A 24,157-nucleotide genomic window follows, 5' to 3' on the forward strand; every position below is an offset into this window, starting at 1 on the left:
TCAGCACCGGTGGCACAAGAACCACGGCTCACAATGAACGTTTAGCTGATTCACTAACTCAGAGAAATTACTCGGGATTAACCGTGCGCCTTGAACCCCATAACATGCACGCAGATGCTCGTGTAACGTCTGGTGCAGCATATAAAGCAACCCTCGCGTGGATGAAAGGACTTGTGTTGCATCAGATGCACAAAGAATATGATCGACCGACTTCTGGCTCGACCGAGGTTAGCAGTGGTGCATATTCGAAGGAAACGTTCTCGTACATAACAATTTATTATAGTATCGAGGACAGTCTCGACAGCCCCTGATACTCTTGAATCTGCAATCAATGTAGTAAGTTTCAAAATTGACTCCGATCTGGAATTAATTTCGTTCAGCACCGACAATACAACCTTGCGCATCAGTGTCTGAAGGGGCTCGGAAAATGAATTGGGGTCGTCGCCGATTGGGTCATAAGTGTTTGCGGAATGACGGCGCACTGGAGGGTCCCCTTTCAGCTGAAGAGATCTATTAGGGAATTGACCGTTGTAATGCTATGATATACGTGCCGATGACTCCAAGAGGTTGGTAATACTTGTGATGAGAGTGGTGATCCCATCTATGGGGGACCTTGCGTTCTGTAAAGACGTGCGAACGCTTCGTTCCCATGATGAAAGTATTTGAGGCAGCTCTCTAGCAACATAATATGTTAGCGGCAGTTGCACGAGAACCGCGGTTCACAGTGAGTGTTTAGCTGATCCACTGACTCGGAGAAGCTATTAGAGATTGTCCGTGCCCCACGAATCCCGTAACGTGCATGCAGATGTTCATGCAATGCTTGGTGCAGCACAGAAAGCAATCTTCGTGTTGATAACAGGATTTGAGGCGCATCAGGTGCGCAAAGAATATGATCGACCGACTTCTGCCTCAATCGAGATGAATGATACGCGTTCGACAAAAGAAACATTCTCGTACATAACAGTGTTTTATAGCATTCAGGATAGGTTCGATGGCCTCTGCTACCCTCGAAGCTTCCATCAACGCAGTAAGTCTCATAATTGAATCTGATTTAGAATTAATTTCATCTGGCATTGATAGCACAACCTTGCATATCAGTGTTGGGAATTGTTTGGAGAATGAACCGGCGTCGTTGTCGATCGGTTTGTAAATGATTGAAGAATGTCGGCGCTCTAGAGAAGCCCCTTTCAGCTGGTGAAGAGATCAATTGAGCAATCAACCACTACATTGGCAGGATATACGTGCCGACGATTCTAAGAGGTTGGCGACACTTATCATCAGAGTGATCATCCCATCCATATGCGAAGATGTCTCAACGCCCCGTTCCCATGAGAGAAGTATTCGAGGCAACTCCCTGGAAACATAGTATGGTGCAGGAGTTGCACAAGAACTGCAGGCCATGATAAATGTGAAACCAATTCACTGACCTGGAGAAACTGCTCGAGATCGTCCGTGCTCCTTGAGACCCATGACATGCATGCAAATGCTCGTGAAGAGCCTGGCGTAACATAGAAAGCAATTCCCGTGTTGATGAAAGGATGCGAGGTGCATCAGGGGAACAAAAAATGTGATCGGCCGACTTCTGACTCGATCAAAATCAGTGACGAGACAGACTAGACGAAGGAAAGGAATCTCGTACATAACATATTTTTATAGCGTTCAGGACAGACTCGACGGCCCTCGAAATCCTTGAATCTTCAATCAACGCAGTAAATTGCGAAATCGATTCTGATCCGGAATCGATTTCATTCAGCACCGATAGCACAACCTTGTGTATCAGTATGGGAAAAGGCTTGGAAAATGAACTGGGGTTGTCTCCAATTGGGTCATAGGTAATTGAAGGTTCTTGGTTCACTGGAGGATTCCCCTGCAGCTAGTGAAAAAATCTATTGGGCAATTGGCCGTCACAGCGGCAGAATATACATACTGATGATTCTAGGAGGGTGGTGATGCTTGTTATTCGGATTGCCATCCCTTCCACACGGGACGTTGTGCTCAGCGGAGACGTTTGAACACGCTGCCGCCATGACAGAAAGATCCGAGGCAGCTCTCTGGCAACGCAGTATATTAGTAGCAGTTACACAAGAATTACGCAGTGAACGTTTGGCTGATTCACTGACTCGGAGAAATTACTCGAGATTATCCGTGCTCCTTGAATCCCATAGCAGGCATGAAGGTGCTCATGTAGTGCCTGGTGCAGCGTAGAAAGCAATCTCCGTGTGGATGAAAGGATTTGAAGTGCACCAGGCGCGCAAAAGATGTGATCGGCCAACTTCTGGCTCAATCGGGATTAGTCATGATGCATGTTTGACAAAGGAAACATCCTCGTACATAACAATCCTTTATAGCATTCAGGACAGACTTAGCGGCTCCTGTTACCCTTGAATCTCCAATCAATGGGGTAAGTTTCAAAATCGACTCTGATTTAGAAGCAATTTCATTTGGCATCGATAGAACAACTTCGCGTATCAGTGTTGGAAGTTGCTTGGAGAATGAACGGGGGTCGCTGCCGATTGGATCATAGGCAGTTGAAGATTGTTGGCCCGGAGGATCCCCTTTCAGCTGTGAAAAAATCAATTGGGACATTGGCCACTACCTTTGACAGGATATACGTGCCGACGATTCTAAAAGGTCGGTGACACTTGTCATCAGAGTGATCATCCTATCCACACGCGACGCTGTGACATGCGAAGATGTCTCAATGCTCCATTCCCGTGATAGAAATATCCGAGGCAGCTCACTAGAAACAGAGCATATTAGCAGCAGTTGGGCAGGAACTGCGGTTCACAACAAATGTTTAGCTGATTAACTGACTCGGGGAATCTGCTCGAGATGTTCCGTGCTCCCTGAATCCCACGACAGGCATGCAGATGCTCGTGTAGTGCTCGGTGCAGTGTAGAAAGCAATCCCCGCGTGGATGAAAGGATTTGAGGCGCGTCCGGTGCACAAAAAATGTGATCAGCCAGCTCCTGGCTCAGTCGTATTTAATGACGATGCACATCCGACAAAGGAAATGTTCTCGTACATAGCAGTTTTTCATAGCATCCAGGACAGACTCAACGGTCCCTGCTATCTTTGAATCTCCAATCAACGTAATAAGTTTCAAGATCGACTCCGAGCTAGTATCGATTTCGTTCCGCACTGATTGTATAACCTTGTGTATTAGTTTTGGAAGGGGCTTAGAAAATAAACCGGGGTCATTGCCGATTGGGTCATAGGTAATCGAAGAATTTCGATTAGGATTCCCTTTCAGCTGGTGAAAAGATTAGACGATTGACTGCCGCAGTTGGCAGGATACACGTGCCGAAGACTGTAAGAGGTTGGTGATACTGCTTGCCAGAGTGGATATCCCTTCCACACTGGACACTGCATTTTGTGAAGATGTCTGAACAACCTGTCCCCATGACATAAACACCTTAGGCAACTCTCTAGAAACATAATATCAAGAACTGCAGTTTACAGCAACTGCTTCAGCTAGTTCACTAACTCAAAGAAACTACTCGAAATTATCCGTGCTCTTTGAACCCCATGACACGCGTGCAGGTGTTCGTGCAATGCCTGGTGGAGCGCGGTAAGCAATCCTCGCGTGGACGAAAGGATTTGAGGGGCATCAGGCGCGCCAAAAATGTGATCGACCGACTTCTAGCTCAATCGAGATTAGTGTTGATACACATTCGATAATGAGAATATTCTCGTACATAACACTTTTTTAAAGCATTCAGGACAGACTCGACGGCCCCTGATACCCTTGGATCTCCAATCAATGTGGTAAGTTTGAGAATCGACTCCGATCCAGTATCGATTTCTGTCCGCACTGATAGTACAACTTGGCGTAATAGTGTTGGTAGGGGGTTGGAAAACGAACTGAGGTCGTCGCCAATCGGATCATAGGTAATTGAAGAATATCGGTTCATTGGACGATCCCCTCGCAGCTGGTGAAGAGATTAGGTGATTGACTGTTGCATTGGCAGGATATACGTGCTGATGATTTTACAAGGTTGGTAACGCTGGTTGTCAGAGAAATCATCCCATCCACCCTGGCAGCTGCACGTCTCGAGGATGTCGGATGGCTCCGCTCCCATGCTTGAAATACTTGAAGCAATTCCCTAGCAATATTACAAGCTGTTGGGTAAGACGTGTGGATCATAATGGATATTCAACTGATTCACTGACACTGAGAAACTACTTGAGATCACCCGTGCCCCTCGAACCCCATAGCATGCATGCAGATGCTCATGCAGTGTTTGGTGTAGCGTAATAAGCAATTCCCGCGTGGATGAAGCGATTTGAGGTGCATCAGGTGAGGAAATGTCACTGACTGACTTCTGGCTCAATTCGGGTCAGTGGAAACATACATTTGACAAGGGAGTTCGCACCCAGCGGTCTTGTATAGCATTCAAGACAGACCCGACAACCCCCGTTAACTTTGAATCTGCCACTAATGCAGTAAATTTCATAATGGTCTTCGATCTAGATTTAATTTCATCTGCAATACGAGAATACGTCAAACGCCTAATGGGTTTTCGGCGATCCGACCCAATGTTTGGATGGTTGAGTGATCCCCTCTGATACTGGGCCCCGAACCCCAGCACCAACATTTCCTGAACAGTGGAAACAAAGAACCAGCAGTTTTCCTACGCGAGGCTCGTAGGTCAGGATGTGATGAAACAAGGTCAGACTCTGGGGCTCACATTCCTTAGATTGTATGCGGGAGACTCTTTCGCAATAGCGTCCAGAATCCGCACAACTGCGGTTAAGGGGGCTGGGATCAGGAAATCCATGATGGCCTCCTCACCAGATTCCGTGTTTGTGTAATCTAAAAGGTGTTCACGTTGCCCAGAGAGGGCAGCCTGTTCGATACCGTGCTTCAGTTGCAGTACAGGCAGTGCAGACCTCACCACTTACGGTGTCGACCGCAGCTGACCTACCCCGGTCCCGCGTTGCGAATGTCAGTAATGGGACGGTATGGTCTCGTCGACGGTCCAGGCGGAGGTAAAAGTCCCTCTCGTCCGCCCTCCGAACAATGTGAAGGATAAGAAATCGATGCGGTACTCCCTCCAGATCACCATAACGCTCAACCGACACAATCTTAGCATCATCCACATGATTACTCTTGAGCAAGCTTGCGCAGAGTTCTTGGACGGAATACGTCCTATACGGCCGAGGACAGTCCAAATGTTTAGAGTAAAATGAACCTGCCGACGCAAAAGCTGTTGTGTTAGTGATGTGACTCGAATGGGAATGAATGGCCGATGTAATGATGGATGAGGCATCAGAAAAAGTGGCGGTTGTCCGGGAAAGCCACCTGCTCAGTCGGCCGTTGAATGATGGCGCCATCACAGAAGATGTGTCCTCAGACGCAACGGGCCCGAGTGAAGGCTCGGTGCCTTCATCAAGCTATTAAAGCTAAGTCAATTAAAGACCGAACACTGCACATTGACCTTACGTCGTAAAGGAAGTCGTCTACCGAGTCCTGTCCAAGCGACAGAGGTCTGATGGTAGCATCGCTATCCGTGTCACTGATGTACTCTTCATCCGGTGCGCGCTGATCAGACGCTGGTAACGTGGATATCAATTTCAGTAAGAACGCCTGAACATGAGGATTGGAAGTGCCATGAACATCACTCACGGTCAACGCCACCAATGAGATCCCCACTATGGTGCCCGGGAGTGTCCATGTCCGGATCGTGAGTCGAAGGTGACTAAAGCACTAACGCACAGCAGTAATCGTTCTAAAGATCTGGAATTCTCTTCAATTGAACTGTTATCTCGGTGAAACGCGACGGGACTGATGGGGCGCTAGGAAGTGATGGAGATGTACGAGGGCAGGCGTTGAGGCTGGTTGGTAGAGAAGAAGAGCCGCGTGTGCGTAATGAATTGCGCCTGCAACATGTTTGTTGCAAACTTGGCAATGGGTTGTTGTTGAACTCTATTTAAATTTTGTTGATGCGTGGCAATGCGGTTATCTCGGAATACCAGTACAACTGAATGTACATGGGCCTGAGGAGATCGACAAATTAATATGTGTACGTACATGATAAGGGTGACCGGTTGGTGTGGCCGGGGTGACGGAATCCTCTGGTTTGTGGCATCGGGGTTGTGCTCGGCGAATATATGGGTCTGCAGTGTTTATAAACCTCCATCGATCTCCTTCGTGCGCTCCAGTTCGGTTGCGCTCTCAGTGGTGCGGCGTGTCGCCGGTCCCTTTGTCGATGGTGCGTGATTTCTTGGTGCCCTCTGTCAGCCTGAGGATACCTTTCGCTTGGTCAAGGGGCCCATATAGATCGAATTATATTCCTCGAAGCCCAGGGTCTTGTCAAGTCCAAGTCAAGTCTACAAAAACGCTCGTGATCTGTAAGCGGCGTGCTTACATAAGCGGTCTGATGGATATATATATACCCGTCTAAAGTTCGACAGAACCTCTTGTATTTACTCGACTCTCTCAGTGACCTAGTGAGTTCGTTAATCCTTAAGGACTTAGCCATTGGCGACAGCCGATCTTGAGGTTCCTTACATGATCACTGCAATCGATTATCTAATCTTTTTTCTCCGATCAACCGAGGATGAAGAATTCGAGACCAATGATGTCTACCATGATTGATGGCTAAACCCACTCTCCTACCCATGTCAAGCCACACACTTTCCGCAACTACCTTCTCATTCAGCGAAGCATTTTAGGATTGCGAACGTCAACTCACCAATAATTGTACCCAATCTTTCATATTTTGGCAAAATCTTGGGTTGTAAGCTTGCTCCCAATTACGACTCACCAGTAAGCTACAAGTGCGCCTAACCTTGCCGATTCATTTCCTGTGACACATCACTCTCAAGATGCCACATCGCTCTTCTAGCCATCCTCGGACCAACGAATGCCTTCTATCTCCAGGCGCCACTCATAAGAGTGGCGAGCGTTGACCATCCCGAGGCAGCAGAAATAACTTGGGAACCAGAGCTAGGAATTTCCCACTTCGAAACATCGATGAAGTAAACTAGGTGAGGTGATGCCTCCGAGGCAGATGCAAGCGCTTCGATGAACACGTAGCCAATGCTCGAGCGGTGAAAGATCCGGTGCTGTACTGTCTCACAGTTTCACACTTCCCCAATCGGTATGTGTGTTATGGAGGCAGACACGCTGAGATAGTCATCGCTATGATGTCAGCCACGACCATGAAGGATATCATATACAGTCTGCGTGTGACAGTGAGACTGGACCGATCAGATGAGCAACTCAGCTGGCTGGGATGCTCCAACATGGTCTCATGACGCAAGCTCATTTAATGGTACTTACCCGCTTCTCACTACTGCGGGAGAATGAGCATTACAGTGTTGAAGTGAGTACCTCCGGCCTGATATACTTACGCCTAGCTGCGAATTTGCAAGTTGGACAATTATATACATGATCAGCAATGGTGCATATTCCGTCAAAACTCCTCTGGCTGTATGAATGCTCCATTAACAATTCGCCCAAGATGAGTAGAGGCATAGGACATTCCTTAGCGTGGCATGTTAGCATGGGTACTTCGGGCTGTCAGAATCAGATGGAACTCACCCTTCCTCCGGAGACTCGTTAGCCTGTGGATGAAAGGCAGAGGACTAATATCAAAAGGGCAGACCAAACTCATTTCCACAGTACGCCTCTTGGGTAGGACAAAACCATCACTTTGTGTTTCTACTTCGTTCCTCCCATCATGACTGGTGTTGATTCCCAAAAAATTGCAAAGTTCAAGATACGTTTCGAAGTCGTTGATGTATAACTGGCCTGAGAATATATTGAGCTGCGAGACTGTGAGCCTCTCTGGGTAAGCCCACGTCGTCGGTAAAGACGGAATTGTGTGGAATTTGAGATCATCGAAGGACCTCATCGGCTGACTTGTTCTTGGAGAGTACACGTGCAACGTGATGTTACAGCTGCGGCGAATTTGCGGGAGCAACTCATTCACCTCAAAAGGACTGCACACCACGAGCGTTGATCCGTGAATACTAGACAGGATCCAGTTCACAGGCCGAAGAAACTCGTTGCCTTTCCGTGCATTCGAACCCTTGATCGTGGTGACGAAGTCGCTGGTTGCAAGAAGGTTGCGTGACCACTTGGTGTCTTGCTGAGACCGAGGGAGGATTGTGACTGAAGAAAAGAGCGAGATAAAAGCACGGGAAGACAGTGGGATTTGACCATCGCGCACGAATGATACGACATCAGGATGGAGGTGATGGCGGGCAGGCCGTAAAGGTGGTGGCGACTCTTCGTCCTCCAGCGTGCGCTCAGGCTCGTGGGTTACTTCGCGCTCCTGCTCTTCTGCCATTCTCACCAGCCAACTCTCTGTGGAGGATGAGAAAACCTCACTCCTCTGCTTGATCTCACGACAATCAGCTGCCGGATGAAATGATTCCTGTTCCAATGACACGGAAGACGATGTTACCCCATACATTTCCTCGAGAGGCTTCAACTCAGGTCTCAACCAATATTTTGCTAACACTGAGGAGCGGCGGATGTAGGATGTCCAAAACGCTTTCCATGCGCATTGCCTGTCGATGTAATGAATGCCTTGCACTCTCCAATCACAACTATAACGCCGTAGGCTGGCACATGTCTCCCTGATGGACCAGGAAAGAACGTCGTATACACCGATTCGTTCTCCATGAATCTTTTTCGAGAACTTACGGATTTTGCGATCCACATCGGGAGGAGCGAGAAATAAGACAGATTGTCCCTCACCCAGCCTGCGCATTCGCATACATCCTGAAGACATACCTGCTGATTCGACCATATCCTAATAGGAATAGGAAGGCTCACCTTGGACTAGTCTATCCTTTGTCACTTTCGGACCCAAAGTAACTGCGGCACGATATTCGGTGGGCAACTTCAAGTCGGTGCCTCTTGTGTGGGAATCGTCCAGGTACACGAGACAACGATCAAGCTGGTGTCTGCACGACGATGAGATGAACGGTTCCGTTGCCCCATCACGTCTGATAACGAGGATTTCGTCGTCTTCGGAGAAGAAGATTGTAGCATCTATATCTACTGCCGAGACTCGCGAAAGCCATATCGATGCCAATTCCTTATTGGAGTACTCCAACATCTGAGCACCCACATCCAACAAAACTCGGATTTGAGGAGTTTCCCTGACGACGACGTCCAGAAACTTGCTGCTGGCCACACTTTGGTAGTGATCATTCTCAGGCTGCAGCATCAAATCCAACACCTTAGCATTTGTACCCAATTGCGCAGGGATGTCATCCTGTTGAATAGAAGTAGGGAGAAGATAGCGGTTGTCATTAGTGCCACTAAACCCCGTCGTTACGTGTTGCCTTCGTTCGGCGATGTCCCAACCCGATGTGGAGAGTTTTTGAGGAAATGTCTTGGCTTCTTTCGGAAAAACCACCTGACAGAGGAAGAAGTTGATCGTCGATGGGTTCCTTTCGAAAGCTGGATAGAGATGCCGGATCTTTTGTTCGCGGTCATCTGGGTTGAAACTATTGTAATTGCGGAGAAAGTCTGGCACTAAGCAATTATCCTTAATCCACTTGCGGTATTCCGCTACAGGATCTTCTAGTTCGTTGATATGCTCGAAGCACATATCAAGCTGATCGTAAGACAATCCGCCATAGTAGTAGCTGAGGTATGTCAGCGATATGCAGACGTCCGGGTGACTGAACTCTGCTCTCAGTGCAGGCACATCTTTTGCACGATAGGGCACTGCGAGAAGTGACCGTGTTAGGTCAAGTCCATAGTCTACTCGCCACCTACGTCCACTCAGAATGTACATAAGTATCCCATGTGCAAAAAGGCCTCTCAGCAGGAGCAAAACGCTCCACAGATCGTTGTCACTGCGGCAGTGATTTCGCAATTCATCAAGTTTTCCGGGATTCCTCTGGGCAATGAAAGCCTCTGCTTCTCGTCGCACTCCTCCATGAAATAGCCTGAACGGAGGTAGATCAGGAGACTCTCCTTGCGTTATTCCACGTAAAAGAGATTTCAAAATTTGAACGCCAGCTTCATGTCTGAGAATGCGAAGACGAGGGAAGCACCCGTCTCGTTGCTCGAGCTCGAGACCCCCTTCAGAAGCCAGTTGATGAAGAAGCCGGCCGCTACTACGCAGGATGGAAAATACATGCTGCACCGTAGTCCATCTGACAGGCTGAGGACCTAGGGGCTGCTGAGTGCCAACTGTGTACACAAGTTGACACTTGACCGCCAGAATCTCGTCACTCTCATCCAAAATGTCCCTAACGTTTGCGTCCAGCCATCGCTGTAACCCTAGCAGTGCACTTGAAGTCCTGGACGTTGAAAGCCGTCGTTCAATGCCCGTGAGTTTGAACGACAGGACATGTTCAGGTTGCATAACCAGTATGCCACCGGCATCCATACACTCATGATAAATCCTTTGAAATAGGTGAAGATGATGCGGCTCCGTGGCGATTGCACGGAAGAACGGCATGCAATATATCTGCCGGTTCGCCAAACCACTCAAGCGTCGGACCAGTGACTGGAACGTTTGATTTGCTAAGGGCTTTGGCACGATGACTCTGACTAGTTTTTGTCCATCTGCTAGAGATATGGCAATAAGCGGAACAATAACGGACGATTTTCCCTCCCCCATATTGAGTTGAAGGATGGTGTTATCCTGTGATCGAGGAAACATCATGTTACGCGCAACATCAACCTGGAGAGAGCGTGCAAGAAAATTGGAGTCAATCTGAGAATCTCGGAGAGTCAATTCCGTCGTCCGTTCTGACAAACGACACGCTCACCTGGACGAGTAGCCAGTCGTCAGAAATGTCATTCAAATCAGGATGACTTGAACATTCCTTCAGAAATTCATCGGTTTTGGGTCCTAATCTCACCAATCTCTCCGACCGCTGCCAAAGCAGTATGGACTGGGCAAGGCAAATGAGGACATTCTTCCATTCGGGGGATAATTTAACTTTTGAACGGGATGAGAATGATAGGTGGTGCAGCAAAGAACGAGTGGTGCTCTTCGGCCATAGTCCTGCAACTCGCATAACCTCCTGTATTCGCTCTGACTGAGGATCTGGATTGAGTGCCCGTCCGATTTGCCCCAACACATGAGAGAGATGAGATCGGTACATCTGGTGATCGCCATGAAGCTCTTCTTGGAGGGATTCCACCTGCTCCACGCTGGTTTGTATGTCATGATGCAATGCATTGCGACTAGCCTCGAGATCAGCCCCATATTTCTGGGATATCGGATCGTGGGATGAACGAAGAGTTGAAACGAGAGCTTTGATATTATTGCGTTCCGAAGACGATTTGATCGTCAACCATCTTTTCGTTTTCAGAGGGGAAGGTGTACGCGCAAGAATCGGAGGTTGTCGGAGAAAGACGTCACTGTACGATACAATGGACGGTTTCACTTCTGAAAGTTGCAAGGAGGTCTTGAACGAATATATCGGTAGAACCGGAGCATCTGAAGTCCAAGTCCGGTGTTTGTCCAATACCGTTTGGACTGCCCGAATGTGCTGGCGTAATTCCCGGTTTCTGAACCACGATTCAAACAAGCTAGTCACCTCGGTCATCGTCTGAGAAGTGTTGATCAGCCACACATCGCCATCTGGCGGACTTGGTAATGTTGGCACTCTTGTAGGTTTATGATCCCATTGAGCGATAAAATTTTTGACAAGAAAAGGAACTTGAGAATATGGTCGGGAATCTCGTGGGGCGTCTTCAATCAATGCCGTGATGGCATTATCGAGTTCGGACGCATCAGGTTTATAACCCATGGTGAAATTGTATCGAGGCCACGGTGGCGGATCAATGGAACGGAACTCGGGGTAGCGTGTGAATGCAAGTAAGGCAGGGACCAAATCCCCGCATGAAGGATTAGAGTAGCCCAGTGCTGGAAGACTAAACAACATTTTGAAACGAGTACGGTTTCCCCATCCCTCTGTTCGACACGCATTGTACAAAGATATCCATTTGTCTGGCATGTTCAGCGACAGCCATTCCTTGCTGAATCCCAAACGCATATCCGACAAGTCATTGGGGGATGAACCTCTGATCTCCCTCGTCCACGATTCAACGCGAGACAAAAGATCTTTGGGGGTTTTTAGCCGACGAGGACAATGGTATACCAAACTAGTGACATTCGATGCAGCACGAATACGGGCAGTATCGAGCCCTTTGCCAGCATCCCTAGATTCATATGTCTCGTCTACACCCCGCATGCCCCATGGAAGATCAGAGCCGTACCAGATTGCATTGCGACATCCGGCACGGGAAAGATAAGGGTCTTCCCCACCATTCCTTGTCAAGTTTCTGATTGGTATGGAAGGATCAAAGACCCGCATTTGGTCATTCCATGCCAAAATAGATCGAGTTTCAACCCGGAAAGCATCGTGTTGGATAAGCGGACTAAGTGCTTTATTCCAGGCAATTCGATGCGCTCCTTCCCACGTCCGGTCGCTTGAGGGCGTTAATGCCGATAACTGGCGCAGAAGCTGCCGCTCCTGGTCACCAAGGCTTTGGAACGATTTGCAACGTGCTGATCGAAGGATTTGGATTGCTTCCTCAACTCCTGACAATGACGTGAGAGGATCGGGCAAGCAGTAACTAGTAACGGCATGAAGAATTGCCTGGAATAATGTGCTGAACAAGCTCCCATCTCCAACCAGACGACCCAGTAAGACATCAACGTCATAATCGCAATATTTGACGCGTGATGATCTCGGGTTATCAATCGTAACAGTGACGTGCTCACCGTCATTTGCAATGGATACTTCCCCAGCCGGGATTATTACGCGCCTCGAATAGTTAAGCTCCAGACCAGGAGCGAGATCTCCGCTGCAACGCAAAACCAGCTGACTGCGGAGGCCCAGCATTGTGCCTGTTGATTGGTTACTGTCTACTTCGAAACCCGGAAAGTTTAATGAATGGAGCTTTCCACCTTTCAGGGTGAAGGAGAGCTGGAACCGGGGAAGATCGACGCGCAGTTCTTGAATCGACGACCTTGCCGTTGTGATAAGAATGTTATTTTCAGGTTCAAGTGGACGAAGCATGGCACAAATCATCTCCCCTGTGTGGCTTTGACAGTCAACTAGTCTGACAGAGGACCCTTGGTCCATGACCCACGTGGAGCATGCAGTACGACGGAGGTGCCAGTTCGATCGGGAGGTTGTCCAGGGTGTCTTCTTAGGCCGCAGCTCAATTTGACAAGTCGATAGCTCCATCCAATGAAAATAATCGTCGACTAAAGTAGACGGGAGATCACCTTGAAATATTTCACGTGGTAACAATTCCAGGATCCGATAGCTATTCCCGTCGAGCGTAGGGCTTCTGCTTCGTAGAATGAGTCTTCCATCTCGCCACCCAAAGTGAATTGGCTGTTTAATGTTGAGCATCAGTGAAGCCCGTTTCCTTCGTCTCCTTCAACCGACCTCATCCACATCTTTGGTCTTGAGTTGAGAGTTGTAGGATATATGGGCTTTGGTAACATAGTCCATGTCTTCAATATCCGATGGAACAGCATCTGGGTTTCTCTGAAAATGGACCGTGAATCGGCGGGCCCTATTGTAGATGAAGAATAGTCCCGCACTGCACCAAAGAGTTCCTTATATATCGAATGCCCACGGATGTCAGATGGCAATCGACCAGGTGGTTTTCCATCAATGAGCAAAGCGCCACTTAATACGTTGAAATGAACATTTTGGGTCCTTTGACCATTTACGGTGGTGGTCAACCAACGATCGTTAGGTTTTGGTAACCTTGTCCAGAAACATGTCGGATCGATGGCATTCCAAACACTTGATATTCCTTTGTTGACACCTAGCATGATTCCTTTTTCTTGGATGAGAGTAATAAGAAGTTCTTCCATGCTGCAGGACAGGCGCTTGTCTCGGAGGAGTAACCGACGTAAATGAGGTTCGGCGTCAGTAAGGGTTTCTTGGGGAGAGTGGCTATAAAGAATGATAGCACATTCGATGAATATGGCGACATCTCCTGGAGTTCGAAGGAGTGACCCAGCATGGTGGGCATCGACATCAAATGAGCTCCTACAAATCGCGGCCAAAGGACATATTGCTCCTTGATATTTTTCCCGTTCAGCTTCGGTTTCGGCGTGGGATTCAAGTGCCATAAGTTCATGCAACCAGCGCTGAGTGGTATCTCGTATCTTTCTAAGCAGCTTATACGTTTTGTTGATGATCGATGGTGCCACAGCCGAGGCCAGCAGTCGAGAAGCTAGCGTAGTGATGGTCAGTGCTGTGATACCCTGGCGCCAGTCCCCCTCTATATCTGTCCCCAATTGTTCAAGGACATCCAATAGCGCATTACCGAATGGCACCTCTCGTAGAACTTGGTGGTGCTCCCAAACACCATCATCAGAAAGACATCCGATTTGCCACACGGCCCGAGAGATGAGGTCGCAAACCTCCTCGCTCTGAAAACTCAGATTTTCGGAGGGAATCTCTCGGGCAATATTGTACCACTGCAACCCGGCCCCAGCGCGCAACGAACCGAAGGCGATGAAACTACGTAAGCGAAGCGAAGAAGGACATTGATGCTGGCTTGCAAGAACTTCGTTTGAAGTGTGGGACGTCCCCTGTGCAAAGCGGTCCAAGGAAGCATATGGCGACTTTCTCGATATCCACACGGATGTTCTATGACTCAGACCGCAGTCGCTAGATGGAGGATATACCCATCCAAGATAGTTATTGTCCCACAGCCGACATGAAGAAGTATACGTGCCGCAGACATTACCAAGTTCGTTGTCTAGGATTCTCAACTCCGGTACCAGCGATATTCGGTGTTGGGGATTCGGAACGGGACGCTTGGAAGGAAGGTCGCGACGGGCATACCCTTCCCACCTCGTGAGCCATCTTCCTTTTTCCGGCGTACAGATGTCACGGAGAAGCCAATAAGTTGTCTCCCTCCAAGCCCTGAAAACCACAGGAACTGCTCGTTCAAACACAAAGACTTTGGCTCGCACCGGTTCTTTTGGTAGAGGCCATTCACGAATAACCGTCTTCAGGGCTCTTGCCCGCCATTTGTAATAGCATTTTCTGCAAGGCTCCGGGTCGTGCCACAACCCAATGCGATCTACAGCGTGAAAGCCTAAAAATCAAATTTAATCCCTGATTACGAACATGTTTGCCTCCTTCAAAGTCGTATCTGCTCGTTTCATCATTCCTCTATATTCTAGATTTAGCAAGTGAAGCTCGCGAAGTTTTTCGCTCGTCCACGCTTGTTCCTCTATGGTGCGTTTAAGATTCTGGAGTGATGGAGACGACTCGAAAAATCTGACTGCGAAAGTCTCCTCATCGACAATTTCCGAGAAAGCTGATCGAGGGGTACTACCAGCTTCGTGATAGCGCTTGCGCAGGTACGTCTGGATCTTCGAGATGCGTGCCAACGACTCGGATTTCGAAAGCAGGAGGCCCTCATATAGAGTCAGTGGAACCTCAGGCGAATAATCCTTCAAGAGGGGACAACCAGTTATTGCCAGAATGTCGAGTGCCATCCACAACTCAAAAAGTGTGAGGAGCATGATGGACTGTTCCGCTGGAGCCTCTTCATACAGTTTCCCGGCCTCTTCGGCGTATGTCGTCATATAACGAGAGATTAAGTCGCAAGCACTTTCACAATTCTGGTCAGAGATTTGCCGAGATACCCATTCGTCAATGCGATCTTTTACGCAACGCTCAAAATCCCAAAGCGCAACAAACCCATTGGCTTCTACTGCTGCTGAAAAACTCCCAGGTTCGTCGTCAAAGAGATCATTGGATGAACGTGGATGATGATGTGGTTGGAACGTAGCATTGCGATTGGCGGAAATCCCTGAGATAAAAGCGGCGCTGATGTGAGATCTGCAATTTTTCAAGTTGAGGCTAGTGTCCCCAATAATATCTAGCTCGTCTGGTGCCCACTTAGGTGCTCGCATCTGCGCGTCTTGGATGCTCCTCCATCGATCTTGGAGCAGTCCTTCAGTATCAAGCGCAACCTCGTGCACAAGTGTGACCAGAGACGGAGCTGCCCATGGTCGGATTTTAAAGAGTCGGCGGCTAAGTTTGGCACGCATGCAATAAAGGATATGTCCCGGTAAACGGTTCTCAACACCGCTGCGCAGAATCTCGACCAGAAGAAGTATCATAAAAGACTTGTATTCCTTCATGTTCGAAGTGCCTCGATGAATCGTAGTTTGCAACGCGACGCGAACAACGAGCCAGAGGGAGCTGCGCCGCCATGGGACAGAAGCGGTTTCTCCCCGCAAAACATCGTCCGATGTCCTCTTCTGGATGCGAGGAATGTCGGAAGGCTCTCCTAGTCCACGGAGTATCCCGGTCAGCAATTCGGTGACGTGCTTGGGATGAGGTGTGTCATTATTCTTGGAATCCCATCGCCGTCGGGGCGCGAACGAGAACGAGCGGTTCCCGTGTTCTCCCTTATTCTGCGGTTGATCACTGTCCACTGTGTCCTTATCCTGCAGTGGATCGCCATCTATTGCGTCCTCATCCTGCGATCGATCACCGCCCATTGTGTCCTCATCCTGTGTTTGATCACTGCCCATTTCGTCCTCGTCCTCCCGTTGATCGCCGTCCATTGTGTCCTCATGCCGTTGATCGCCGTCCACTGTGTCCTCACCTAGCGATTGATCGTCGTCCATCAGGTCCTCATCCTCCCGTTGATCACCATTCATCTCAGTAAGGAATGCAGCCAATTCTTCTAGAAAATCCGGATCCTGCATAACGTTGTTTCGGATGGCAATTGCGGGCCCGGGAAAGGAGCGGACAAGCTTCCCTGTGCAACCCATCACGGCTCTATTCGTTGGCGAAGCTTCAAAATTCTCGAATATTGTTTCCTCCTCGCCACAACGGATGATCACACCGGCGTTTTGAGCACGAATGAAAATGGCGATGGTGTCTGCATCCAGAGATATTACTACTACTATTCAGCTCTAGCCTGTATCTAGTGACATTACCTCCAGAACTCCTTCTTTTGATGCATTCGCTGATTCCAACCTCCGGGTCTATGTTGATTCGGCGCAATGTACCCACCATTTTCAACAATGAATCCCACAACGCTCGGTGCTCAGGCGCAGCATACTGCTGTCTGTAAAGCTTCATGCTCTTGCGGATGGTCGACAAAAGAAAATCTATGCGCTCCGGACTCTCATCCGCCTCTTGGGGCAACTTGGGCGGCATGAACACATGGTTGATGACGAAGTCTAGAAGGCCATCCCCCATTGCGGGATATAATTGAGAAGCCGAAGCCTTTGTTTTCGGACGTCGTGAAGAAGAGACAGTGAAGGGATATCGAATATCGTGAGTCGGAAATCAGTCGATCGGATTAATGCCCTCTAGTTTTCATCATTGTCCCGTGCCATGGAGAATGCCCTTTGACATACCGGTGAAAACTTTGAATCACAGTTTCCTGCTGACTGCGCCAATGTCAGCCTAGTAGGCCTGAGGTGTAGATCAGAAACCACGAGTGGGGCGCCTGATGATTCTGTGGGATTCCATAGCATTCATTTGGCCTTGAGGACGAGCATTACAACCGCGATCAAATGCAATGAGACTGAAGGACTGGATAATTGAATGCGGGAATTGCATATCATGTTCTTTTTTAGATTAGCTTATACATTACATAACGCGATTCGCCTGTACATACAGCTTTCATCTCGTAATTATGATGTAACAAATTAAAGCAGCACCCACGTTTCCTCCCTGGCTAGTCACAATTCCAACCTATCTCCCTTATCTCAGTGGACGATACCAAGTTAGTTCTGGACTCCTAACCCTCTCAACAATCCATCAGACTCTACTCAACGGCAGCCTTACAGCGAAGTGCAAAAAAATCTGCCGGTTTCGATTTTGACGGAAGCGATCTGGGGTGGAGTCACCCACTACCAGAATCAGGATTTGAATGGAAACCCCAATGGCACCGTAGAACTCCCCCTACATGTGGTGCATAAGCGCCAAAACTCATTGCCCTTGCATCAACAAACCGTTAACTCTGTCTAGCTAACACAGGAATACATCTTGAGCGCAGCGCAAAAGACATCTTAGTGTCACTATCTTCGAGGATGACCCAACAAGAGATTGCTGAGGGCTTGGGATTGATTGTCCGAACGTACTGTTCGGGAGTTGCTTGCTGCTCCACATGCACACCATCAAGATCGAGAGGGCGACATCGAGCGCTTAGTATCCATGCAGTGAATGTAAGTACAAAAATCACGTCTAAATAAAACTTGTGGTGTGTGATCTTAAGTTCCCTGACAGTCTCATCGAACAAAAGCCTGATTTGTATCTTGACAAATTACAGGCTGCGCTTAGAAATGAGTACTCGAATTCTAATCAAAAGTATCTCGGTGAAGCGATCTCTCTTCGTCTTTTCCTATGACCTGCCTGTTCCCTGACTTAGCCCCTAAGACTGATGCCTGAGCTGGCCCTCCTGCGGCAACCTGTACTAGGCAGAGTGTATACAGGCGCGGGATTGGGCACGGCAATGGGTTCCCATTGACTTGACCCGGGCGGATGGAGTGGGTACAGACACAGGAGGTGGATTGGTAGTGGGCAGGTGAGGTTCCAAGGAATATGGGAAGTGGCCATTGCGGCTCACAGTAAGATATGTCTGCACACAGGTGCGAACAGGATCGTTGAGTGGTTTCTCTTCCCCTTGTGACAAAAACTAGTGTCATTGGTAAAGACCAGATCAAGAAATCAGACCTACAATTTTCAGGGATCTTCACTGACTTCTGGCTGGCATCGTCGCCACCATCTGTGAGAACATGTCTGAAGGTAGTTGAGATGCCCATTTTCGAGAAAATGATAGACCGCTTCACGACGGCTCTTTGGCAATGGCTTTTCCCCAGTCAGACCTAGAAGATAGGCCGTGCGTTACTGTTCTTTGTTCTTTATGGAGTATTCACTATCAAGTTGTTTGCTGTCGGACATCGTGGCTGAGTGACAGCAAGAGGTAACCTCTAGCCCTACGCACATCCTATATACCGTGATGGGCACCATTGAACTTCATTATCATAAACTGATCTGAGGGTTGCTGCCCTTGCCATAATTGCCGAGGGTGAAGACCCCGGCGCTTGAGCTGTTGATCCAAATAAGGAAATCCCTGTCGTGAGCCACGATCTTGCCAACTTTTTTAGGTAGAGGATTCACCTGCCCCACTTACCCGTTCGAATCGAAACCGGCAGATTTTTTTGCACTTCGCTGTAATCAAAGAGCGTCCCTGATCATAGGGAACCCTTGCCGTCCTTTTCTTCTATCTCTACTGCAGTGTTCAGGTGGGAAAGGGTTCTTCATGTCACAACACCGCTACCAGCTCCGACGTCCAGTTGCATCTTCGATCTTCCCTTGGAACCAGAGCACCCCCATCAACTTAATTAGGCCTCCAGGATTTCCCAAGTCATCCCTGGTCGAAGATTTCTTTTTTTTTGAGAATGAACTTTGTGATCGGGCTGATTCCATTCATTTGGGCTTAATAGCTCGATGGGGAGATTAAGTTTCCAATCCGCTGGTTGGGAGGGGTTGAATGGTTGGGACGCGTCGCACGGTTGGGACAGAGGGGCGCTTCTTCGAGAACTCAAAGGTCATACCGCTCAGGTATGGTCTGTTCCATTTTCGCCAGATCGGAATATGCGTGTCTGGGACGTAGAAACCGAAGGGCTTGTCCAAGAACTGAAAGAACACGCTCATTCGTTAAATTCTCGCCCGATGGTCGTTATCTGGTCTCAGCCTCCCTTGACGGTACCCTACGTATCGGGGACACGGCGTTTGGAGCGCCTACGCGTGAACAGAGGCCACACTGCTTCGGCCTTGTCCGCGGAGTATCTGATCGGGAACGGAAGGGGCACACCAGCTCAGTATTGTCCGTCGAATATTCGCCCGATGGTCGTCATTTAGTTTCGGCCATTCAGGATGTATCTGGGATGCTGCCGATGGGTGTTGTATTGAACAGAGACAGCTCGGCTGGGGCTCTGACCCTCGATTCTCCGCCAACAGCTTGACGATCCGTGTCCAAGATCCAACGGAGACGGAAGTTCTGAGCTTCCCGAATTTGGAGATATCCCCTTCAACTTCATCGCCATTCTTCCAATCCAATCCATCCCCTGTCTCCCTTGACCACAATGCTCTTTGTATCAAGCAAGGAGACACTAGTCTGTTGGCTCCCCGACTACTTTGAACCCAGTACCCCTATCGCGGCATGCATTTCTCAATTTGGATGGACTTTTCCCTCCCAGTGTGCAGTAGTATTCTGGGTACGGCAGCAAATCTGCACCCTAGGGTAATGTAACATGGGATAGATGGAATGAATGTGGGGTTAACCCTACTTCCACAGAATCGTCCGTCGTTAGTTGTTCTATTGCTCCCACCCTCCGTATTGAGACTGACGGCCGCATTATTATCTGCATGCTCGATCATCACTCCGGGTCACATTCTGCGCGTCATTGCTCACCAAACCCCCACTACGTCATCTTAGGGAAAACAAAAACATTCCGGTCTTCGGGAGTTTGAGAGCAGGATTTCTGAAATAATTCACTCTGGGAATCTAGTGACGAAAATATCAATGAAATCAGCAAATGGGGGAGGTTGGCTGCAAAGGATGATAGCACATTCAATGAATATGGCGACATCTTCCGGAGTTTGAAGCAGCAATTTAGCATGGTGCGCATCGACGTCGAATGAACTCCTACAAATTGCGGCTACTTGACATATTGCTTCATGATATCTGTCTCATTCGGTTTCGGTTTCGGCGTGTGATTGAAGTGCCAGAAGTTCGTGCAACCAGCGCAAAGTAGTGTCTCGGATCTAAGTAGTTTGCACGTTCTATTGATGATCGGCTGTGCCATAGCCGAGACGGGAAGCCAGTGTAGTGATAGCCAGTGCTGCGATACCCTGGCACCAGTTACCCTCCATATCCGTCCCCAACTGTTCAAGGACGTCCAATAACACATTACCGAATGGCACCTCTGGTAAAACCTGGTGACATTCCCAAATACCATCGCTCGAAAGGCATCCGACTTGGCACACAGCCTGGGAGATGAGGTCATACACCTCGCACTGAAAACTTAAATTTCCGGAGGGAATCTCTCGGGCAATATTGTACCACTGTAACCGGACCCCAGCGCGTAACGAACCGAAGGCGACAAAACTGCGTAGGCTGAGCGAAGTGGGACATTCATGTTGGCTCGCAAGAACTTCGTTCGAAGTGTGGGATGTTCCCAACACAGAGCGTTCCAAGGAAGCATATGGAGACTCCCCCGGTATCCGCATGGACGTTCTGTGACTCAGATCGAAGTAACCAGTGGAGGATATATCCATCTGCGACGGCTGTTGTCCCACAGCCGACAGGAAGCTGTATACGTGCGAGAGACACCACCTTCCTTGTCCGGGATTTCCACCTCCGGTGCTAACGATATTCGTTGTTGAGAATTTGGGGCGCGACATTCTTTACCTGAGGGGGACTTCTATGAGTCTGAGCGGATATACGATTCGCCCATCGTAAGTGTCCTTCCTTCCTTCGACATACGAATGTCACGGAGAAGCCAATAAGTCGTCTCCAAGTTTTGAAAACGCTAGGGACTGCTCGTTCAAACACAAAGAATTTGGCTCGGACTGGTTCTTGTGGAAGAGGCCATTCGCGAATAACTGTCCTCAGGGCTCTTGCCCGCCGTTTGAAACAGCATTCTTCGCAAGATTCCGGATTGTGCCTAGACCTCATGCGATCCACAGTGTGAGAGCCTAAAGATCCAGTTTAGTGTCTAATCATGAGAAAATTTGCCTTCTTCGAGGTCGTACCTGCTCGTTTCATTATTTCCTTATATTCAAGTTTCAGCAAGTGAAGCTCGCGAAGTTTTTGACTCGTCATCGCTTGTTGCTCTATGGTGCGCTTAAGATCCTGGAGCGACGGGGATGAATCGAAAAATCTGACTGCGAAGGTTTCCGCGTCGACAACTTCTGAGAAGACCGACCGAGGGTTACTGCCAGCTTCATGATAGCGCTTGCGCAGGTGCGCCTTGATCCTCGAAATGCGTGCCAACGGCTCAGCTTTCGAAAGCAGGGGGCCCTCGTGTGGGGTCGGTGGGGCTTCGGGCGGATGGTCTTTCGGGGGGGACAGCTAGCTACGGCCAAAATGTCGAGTGCCATCCACAACTCAAAAAGCGTGAGGAGCATAATGGGCTGTTCCGCTGGCGCCCCTTCGTACAGATCCCTAGCCTCTTTGGCGTATGTCGTCATATAACGAGGGATTATGTAAGGACTGAGTTACAACCCGTGCGCAGCAGAACCAGCTAGTTGACAGGAATGCGGGAATTCCATTTTTGGAGACTAGTTTATGATGTGTTTATGTGAGATATACACTTGAACGAATGTTGGAAGTGCGTGTCGCAGTAGGTCGCAGTATGATTCACCTGCACAGCCTTCATTTCGGAACCTGATTGTGCCTACCACACACGTTTCGTCCCTAGCCAGTCACAAATCCCACCCATCTTAGGATACCAAGTCGGTTCTGGACTCTCAACCCTCTTAACGGCCCATCAAATTCCACCTAACGGCAGCCTTAATCGAAGAGCATCCCCGATCATAGAGGTCCTTTTCTTCTATCTCTACCGCAGCGTTCAGGTAGGCAAGGGGTTCTTCATGTTACGACGCCGCTACTAGCTCCGGCGTCATCATCTTCGATCTTCCCTGGGATCCATGTGTACCCCGATTAACTTGATTAGGCCTCCAGGATTTCCACAGCTGACCCTGGTCGAAGATTTCCTTGTCTATGTGAGAATGAACTTCCTGACCGAGCTGGGCTTTACTCACTTGGGCTTAATAGCTCGATGGGGAGATTGAGTTTCCAATCCAGCCTGGCCCATCTGGTGTCGATCCTTCATCCGCAGAGGTGCCGTCCCTTCCCAACCGACTGAGTAGCCGATTTTCCATGGCCTCATCTCTTGCTGTGTTCGCTGCTATCCCAACCCTTCGTGCGTCATCGGCTACACACGTGGCAAGCGGCACAGGAGCGGGTGCCCACTCCGAAGACTTGAACCCTCAGCCGTACAGGACTTGCTCTGTGCGAACATTCTGCGAAAGCGTGGTTAAGAGCCCTCGCGCCGCCGATGCCAATATTATGTCGATTGAACGTTATGGGGACCTTCATGGCGTGTCACATCGATTTCTTATCCTTCACGTTACCCGGGCCTGTGGAAAAGACTTTTACATTCGCTTGGATCGAGATCCAGGGAAGTCGAATGTGGTAGATACTGTGTGTTGTGGGATATACGGTCATTGCACGAGAGCTAAGACGCAGCACTTGTAGGTTGCTATCTCTGGTCGACTCGAGCACCTTCTGGATGCCACGAACAATGAGGCCGGAATTGAAGCCATCATGGTCCTTCCGACCCCGGCTCCTCTCGTTACGATCGCACGGATATTGCATACCGTTGTGGCAGAATCTCTTGGGTACAAGTCGACCAGAGTAAGTGTCAACGTTTGGCCCTTCCTACGTTATGGTCACTTAATCCGGGGCAACATGTAGGATAATTGTTGGTTCTTTTCATCCACCATCCAGGAAATGGTAATATTGATGTATGGAGCCAAGTATGAGAGTGCATCTCTCAATCATCCCAAAATTGGGGCCGAGCAGCGCGGCCGTATCAGACTTTTGATGTATTCCTCCATTGCTAATGAGATCGAACTTGCATCGGACAAAATTTTGAGAAGCGCTGGGTTAATTGCAGATTCAACGCTGACGAAGGCTGTCAAGTCAGTTCTGAATACTATCAAAAAACATCATGTAAGGAAAACGGTTCGCGCCAAGTATTGTCCACAACAATTGATCTACTTTTGAGCTAGAAGTTTGCTTTTCACAGTTTCCTTGCGCTCGATGCATTTCAAGTCTCTTCATCTACGCGGAGACTTCTTATTATGCTCCATGACGACCTGTTTGAGCATCTTCGTAGATGCTACGGGGCTCGGGAAGCACGGACATTCTCAAAGAGTTTCCCCGAGTCAGTGAATTCTCGATAAACAGCAGTCTTGCGCCATCCCTCTGACACACTTATGCCAGTGAATTGATTCGGACGGTTTTATCATGGGAACAGAGTCTCCAGAGTTCCTCACGGAACGTGGATGACATAATTACTTTGATATCCCGCATCACCGACCTCTTAAGATCATCGGTACGTGCTGTCTCGCGCCGCTG

At 48.9% G+C, this 24,157-nt stretch overlaps 7 protein-coding genes across 7 annotated transcripts; 2 read left to right on the forward strand and 5 right to left on the reverse strand.

The window, feature by feature from the left end:
- Positions 1 to 1,266: 1,266 nt before the first annotated feature.
- Positions 1,267 to 2,219, reverse strand: EI90DRAFT_3063481 (uncharacterized protein). The gene is made up of 4 exons (XM_039060731.1): positions 2,112 to 2,219; positions 1,928 to 2,049; positions 1,640 to 1,873; positions 1,267 to 1,582 (listed from the first exon to the last, which is right to left on the reverse strand). The coding sequence occupies exons 2-4, from the start codon at positions 1,970 to 1,972 to the stop codon at positions 1,313 to 1,315; spliced, it is 549 nt and encodes a 182-aa protein (XP_038914737.1). The 5' UTR covers positions 1,973 to 2,049; positions 2,112 to 2,219; the 3' UTR covers positions 1,267 to 1,312.
- Positions 1,775 to 3,257, reverse strand: EI90DRAFT_1462317 (uncharacterized protein). Its single transcript, XM_039051808.1, has 7 exons — positions 3,026 to 3,257; positions 2,815 to 2,969; positions 2,617 to 2,740; positions 2,332 to 2,562; positions 2,121 to 2,275; positions 1,928 to 2,047; positions 1,775 to 1,873 (listed from the first exon to the last, which is right to left on the reverse strand). Exons 1-6 carry the CDS (start codon positions 3,038 to 3,040, stop codon positions 1,996 to 1,998), a joined length of 732 nt encoding a protein of 243 aa, XP_038914738.1. The 5' UTR covers positions 3,041 to 3,257; the 3' UTR covers positions 1,775 to 1,873; positions 1,928 to 1,995.
- On the reverse strand, positions 3,151 to 4,078 carry EI90DRAFT_3063483 (uncharacterized protein; the record flags this gene model as incomplete). Its single annotated transcript, XM_039060732.1, has 3 exons — positions 3,983 to 4,078; positions 3,699 to 3,932; positions 3,151 to 3,642 (listed from the first exon to the last, which is right to left on the reverse strand). Coding segments are annotated over exons 1-3 (442 nt in total), but the record flags the coding sequence as incomplete, so codon positions are not given.
- Positions 4,079 to 7,421: 3,343 nt separating this feature from the next.
- On the reverse strand, positions 7,422 to 17,196 carry EI90DRAFT_3125518 (uncharacterized protein; the record flags this gene model as incomplete). Its single annotated transcript, XM_039063836.1, has 8 exons — positions 7,422 to 7,492; positions 7,550 to 8,737; positions 8,792 to 10,694; positions 10,750 to 13,338; positions 13,393 to 13,494; positions 13,551 to 15,015; positions 15,100 to 16,873; positions 16,932 to 17,196. The coding sequence occupies 8 exons, from the start codon at positions 17,194 to 17,196 to the stop codon at positions 7,422 to 7,424; spliced, it is 9,357 nt and encodes a 3,118-aa protein (XP_038914740.1).
- A 731-nt stretch (positions 17,197 to 17,927) lies between these two features.
- EI90DRAFT_3063505 (uncharacterized protein) lies at positions 17,928 to 18,249 on the forward strand. The gene has a single exon (XM_039060733.1). The coding sequence runs from the start codon at positions 18,036 to 18,038 to the stop codon at positions 18,195 to 18,197; it is 162 nt and encodes a 53-aa protein (XP_038914741.1). The 5' UTR covers positions 17,928 to 18,035; the 3' UTR covers positions 18,198 to 18,249.
- Positions 18,250 to 20,793: 2,544 nt separating this feature from the next.
- Positions 20,794 to 22,203, reverse strand: EI90DRAFT_3125519 (uncharacterized protein; the record flags this gene model as incomplete). The annotated part of the gene is made up of 5 exons (XM_039063837.1): positions 20,794 to 21,322; positions 21,382 to 21,434; positions 21,497 to 21,708; positions 21,766 to 22,033; positions 22,093 to 22,203. The coding sequence occupies 5 exons, from the start codon at positions 22,201 to 22,203 to the stop codon at positions 20,794 to 20,796; spliced, it is 1,173 nt and encodes a 390-aa protein (XP_038914742.1).
- A 209-nt stretch (positions 22,204 to 22,412) lies between these two features.
- EI90DRAFT_3063513 (uncharacterized protein) lies at positions 22,413 to 23,127 on the forward strand. Its single transcript, XM_039060734.1, is given in 5 exon segments — positions 22,413 to 22,519; positions 22,555 to 22,573; positions 22,619 to 22,771; positions 22,782 to 22,832; positions 22,885 to 23,127. 2 exon segments carry the CDS (start codon positions 22,794 to 22,796, stop codon positions 23,053 to 23,055), a joined length of 210 nt encoding a protein of 69 aa, XP_038914743.1. The 5' UTR covers positions 22,413 to 22,519; positions 22,555 to 22,573; positions 22,619 to 22,771; positions 22,782 to 22,793; the 3' UTR covers positions 23,056 to 23,127.
- Positions 23,128 to 24,157: the final 1,030 nt, after the last annotated feature.

Source organism: Cantharellus anzutake, assembly GCF_015039405.1.
Source record: "Cantharellus anzutake strain C23 chromosome Unknown EI90scaffold_32, whole genome shotgun sequence".
NCBI classification, from domain to species: domain Eukaryota; kingdom Fungi; phylum Basidiomycota; class Agaricomycetes; order Cantharellales; family Hydnaceae; genus Cantharellus; species Cantharellus anzutake.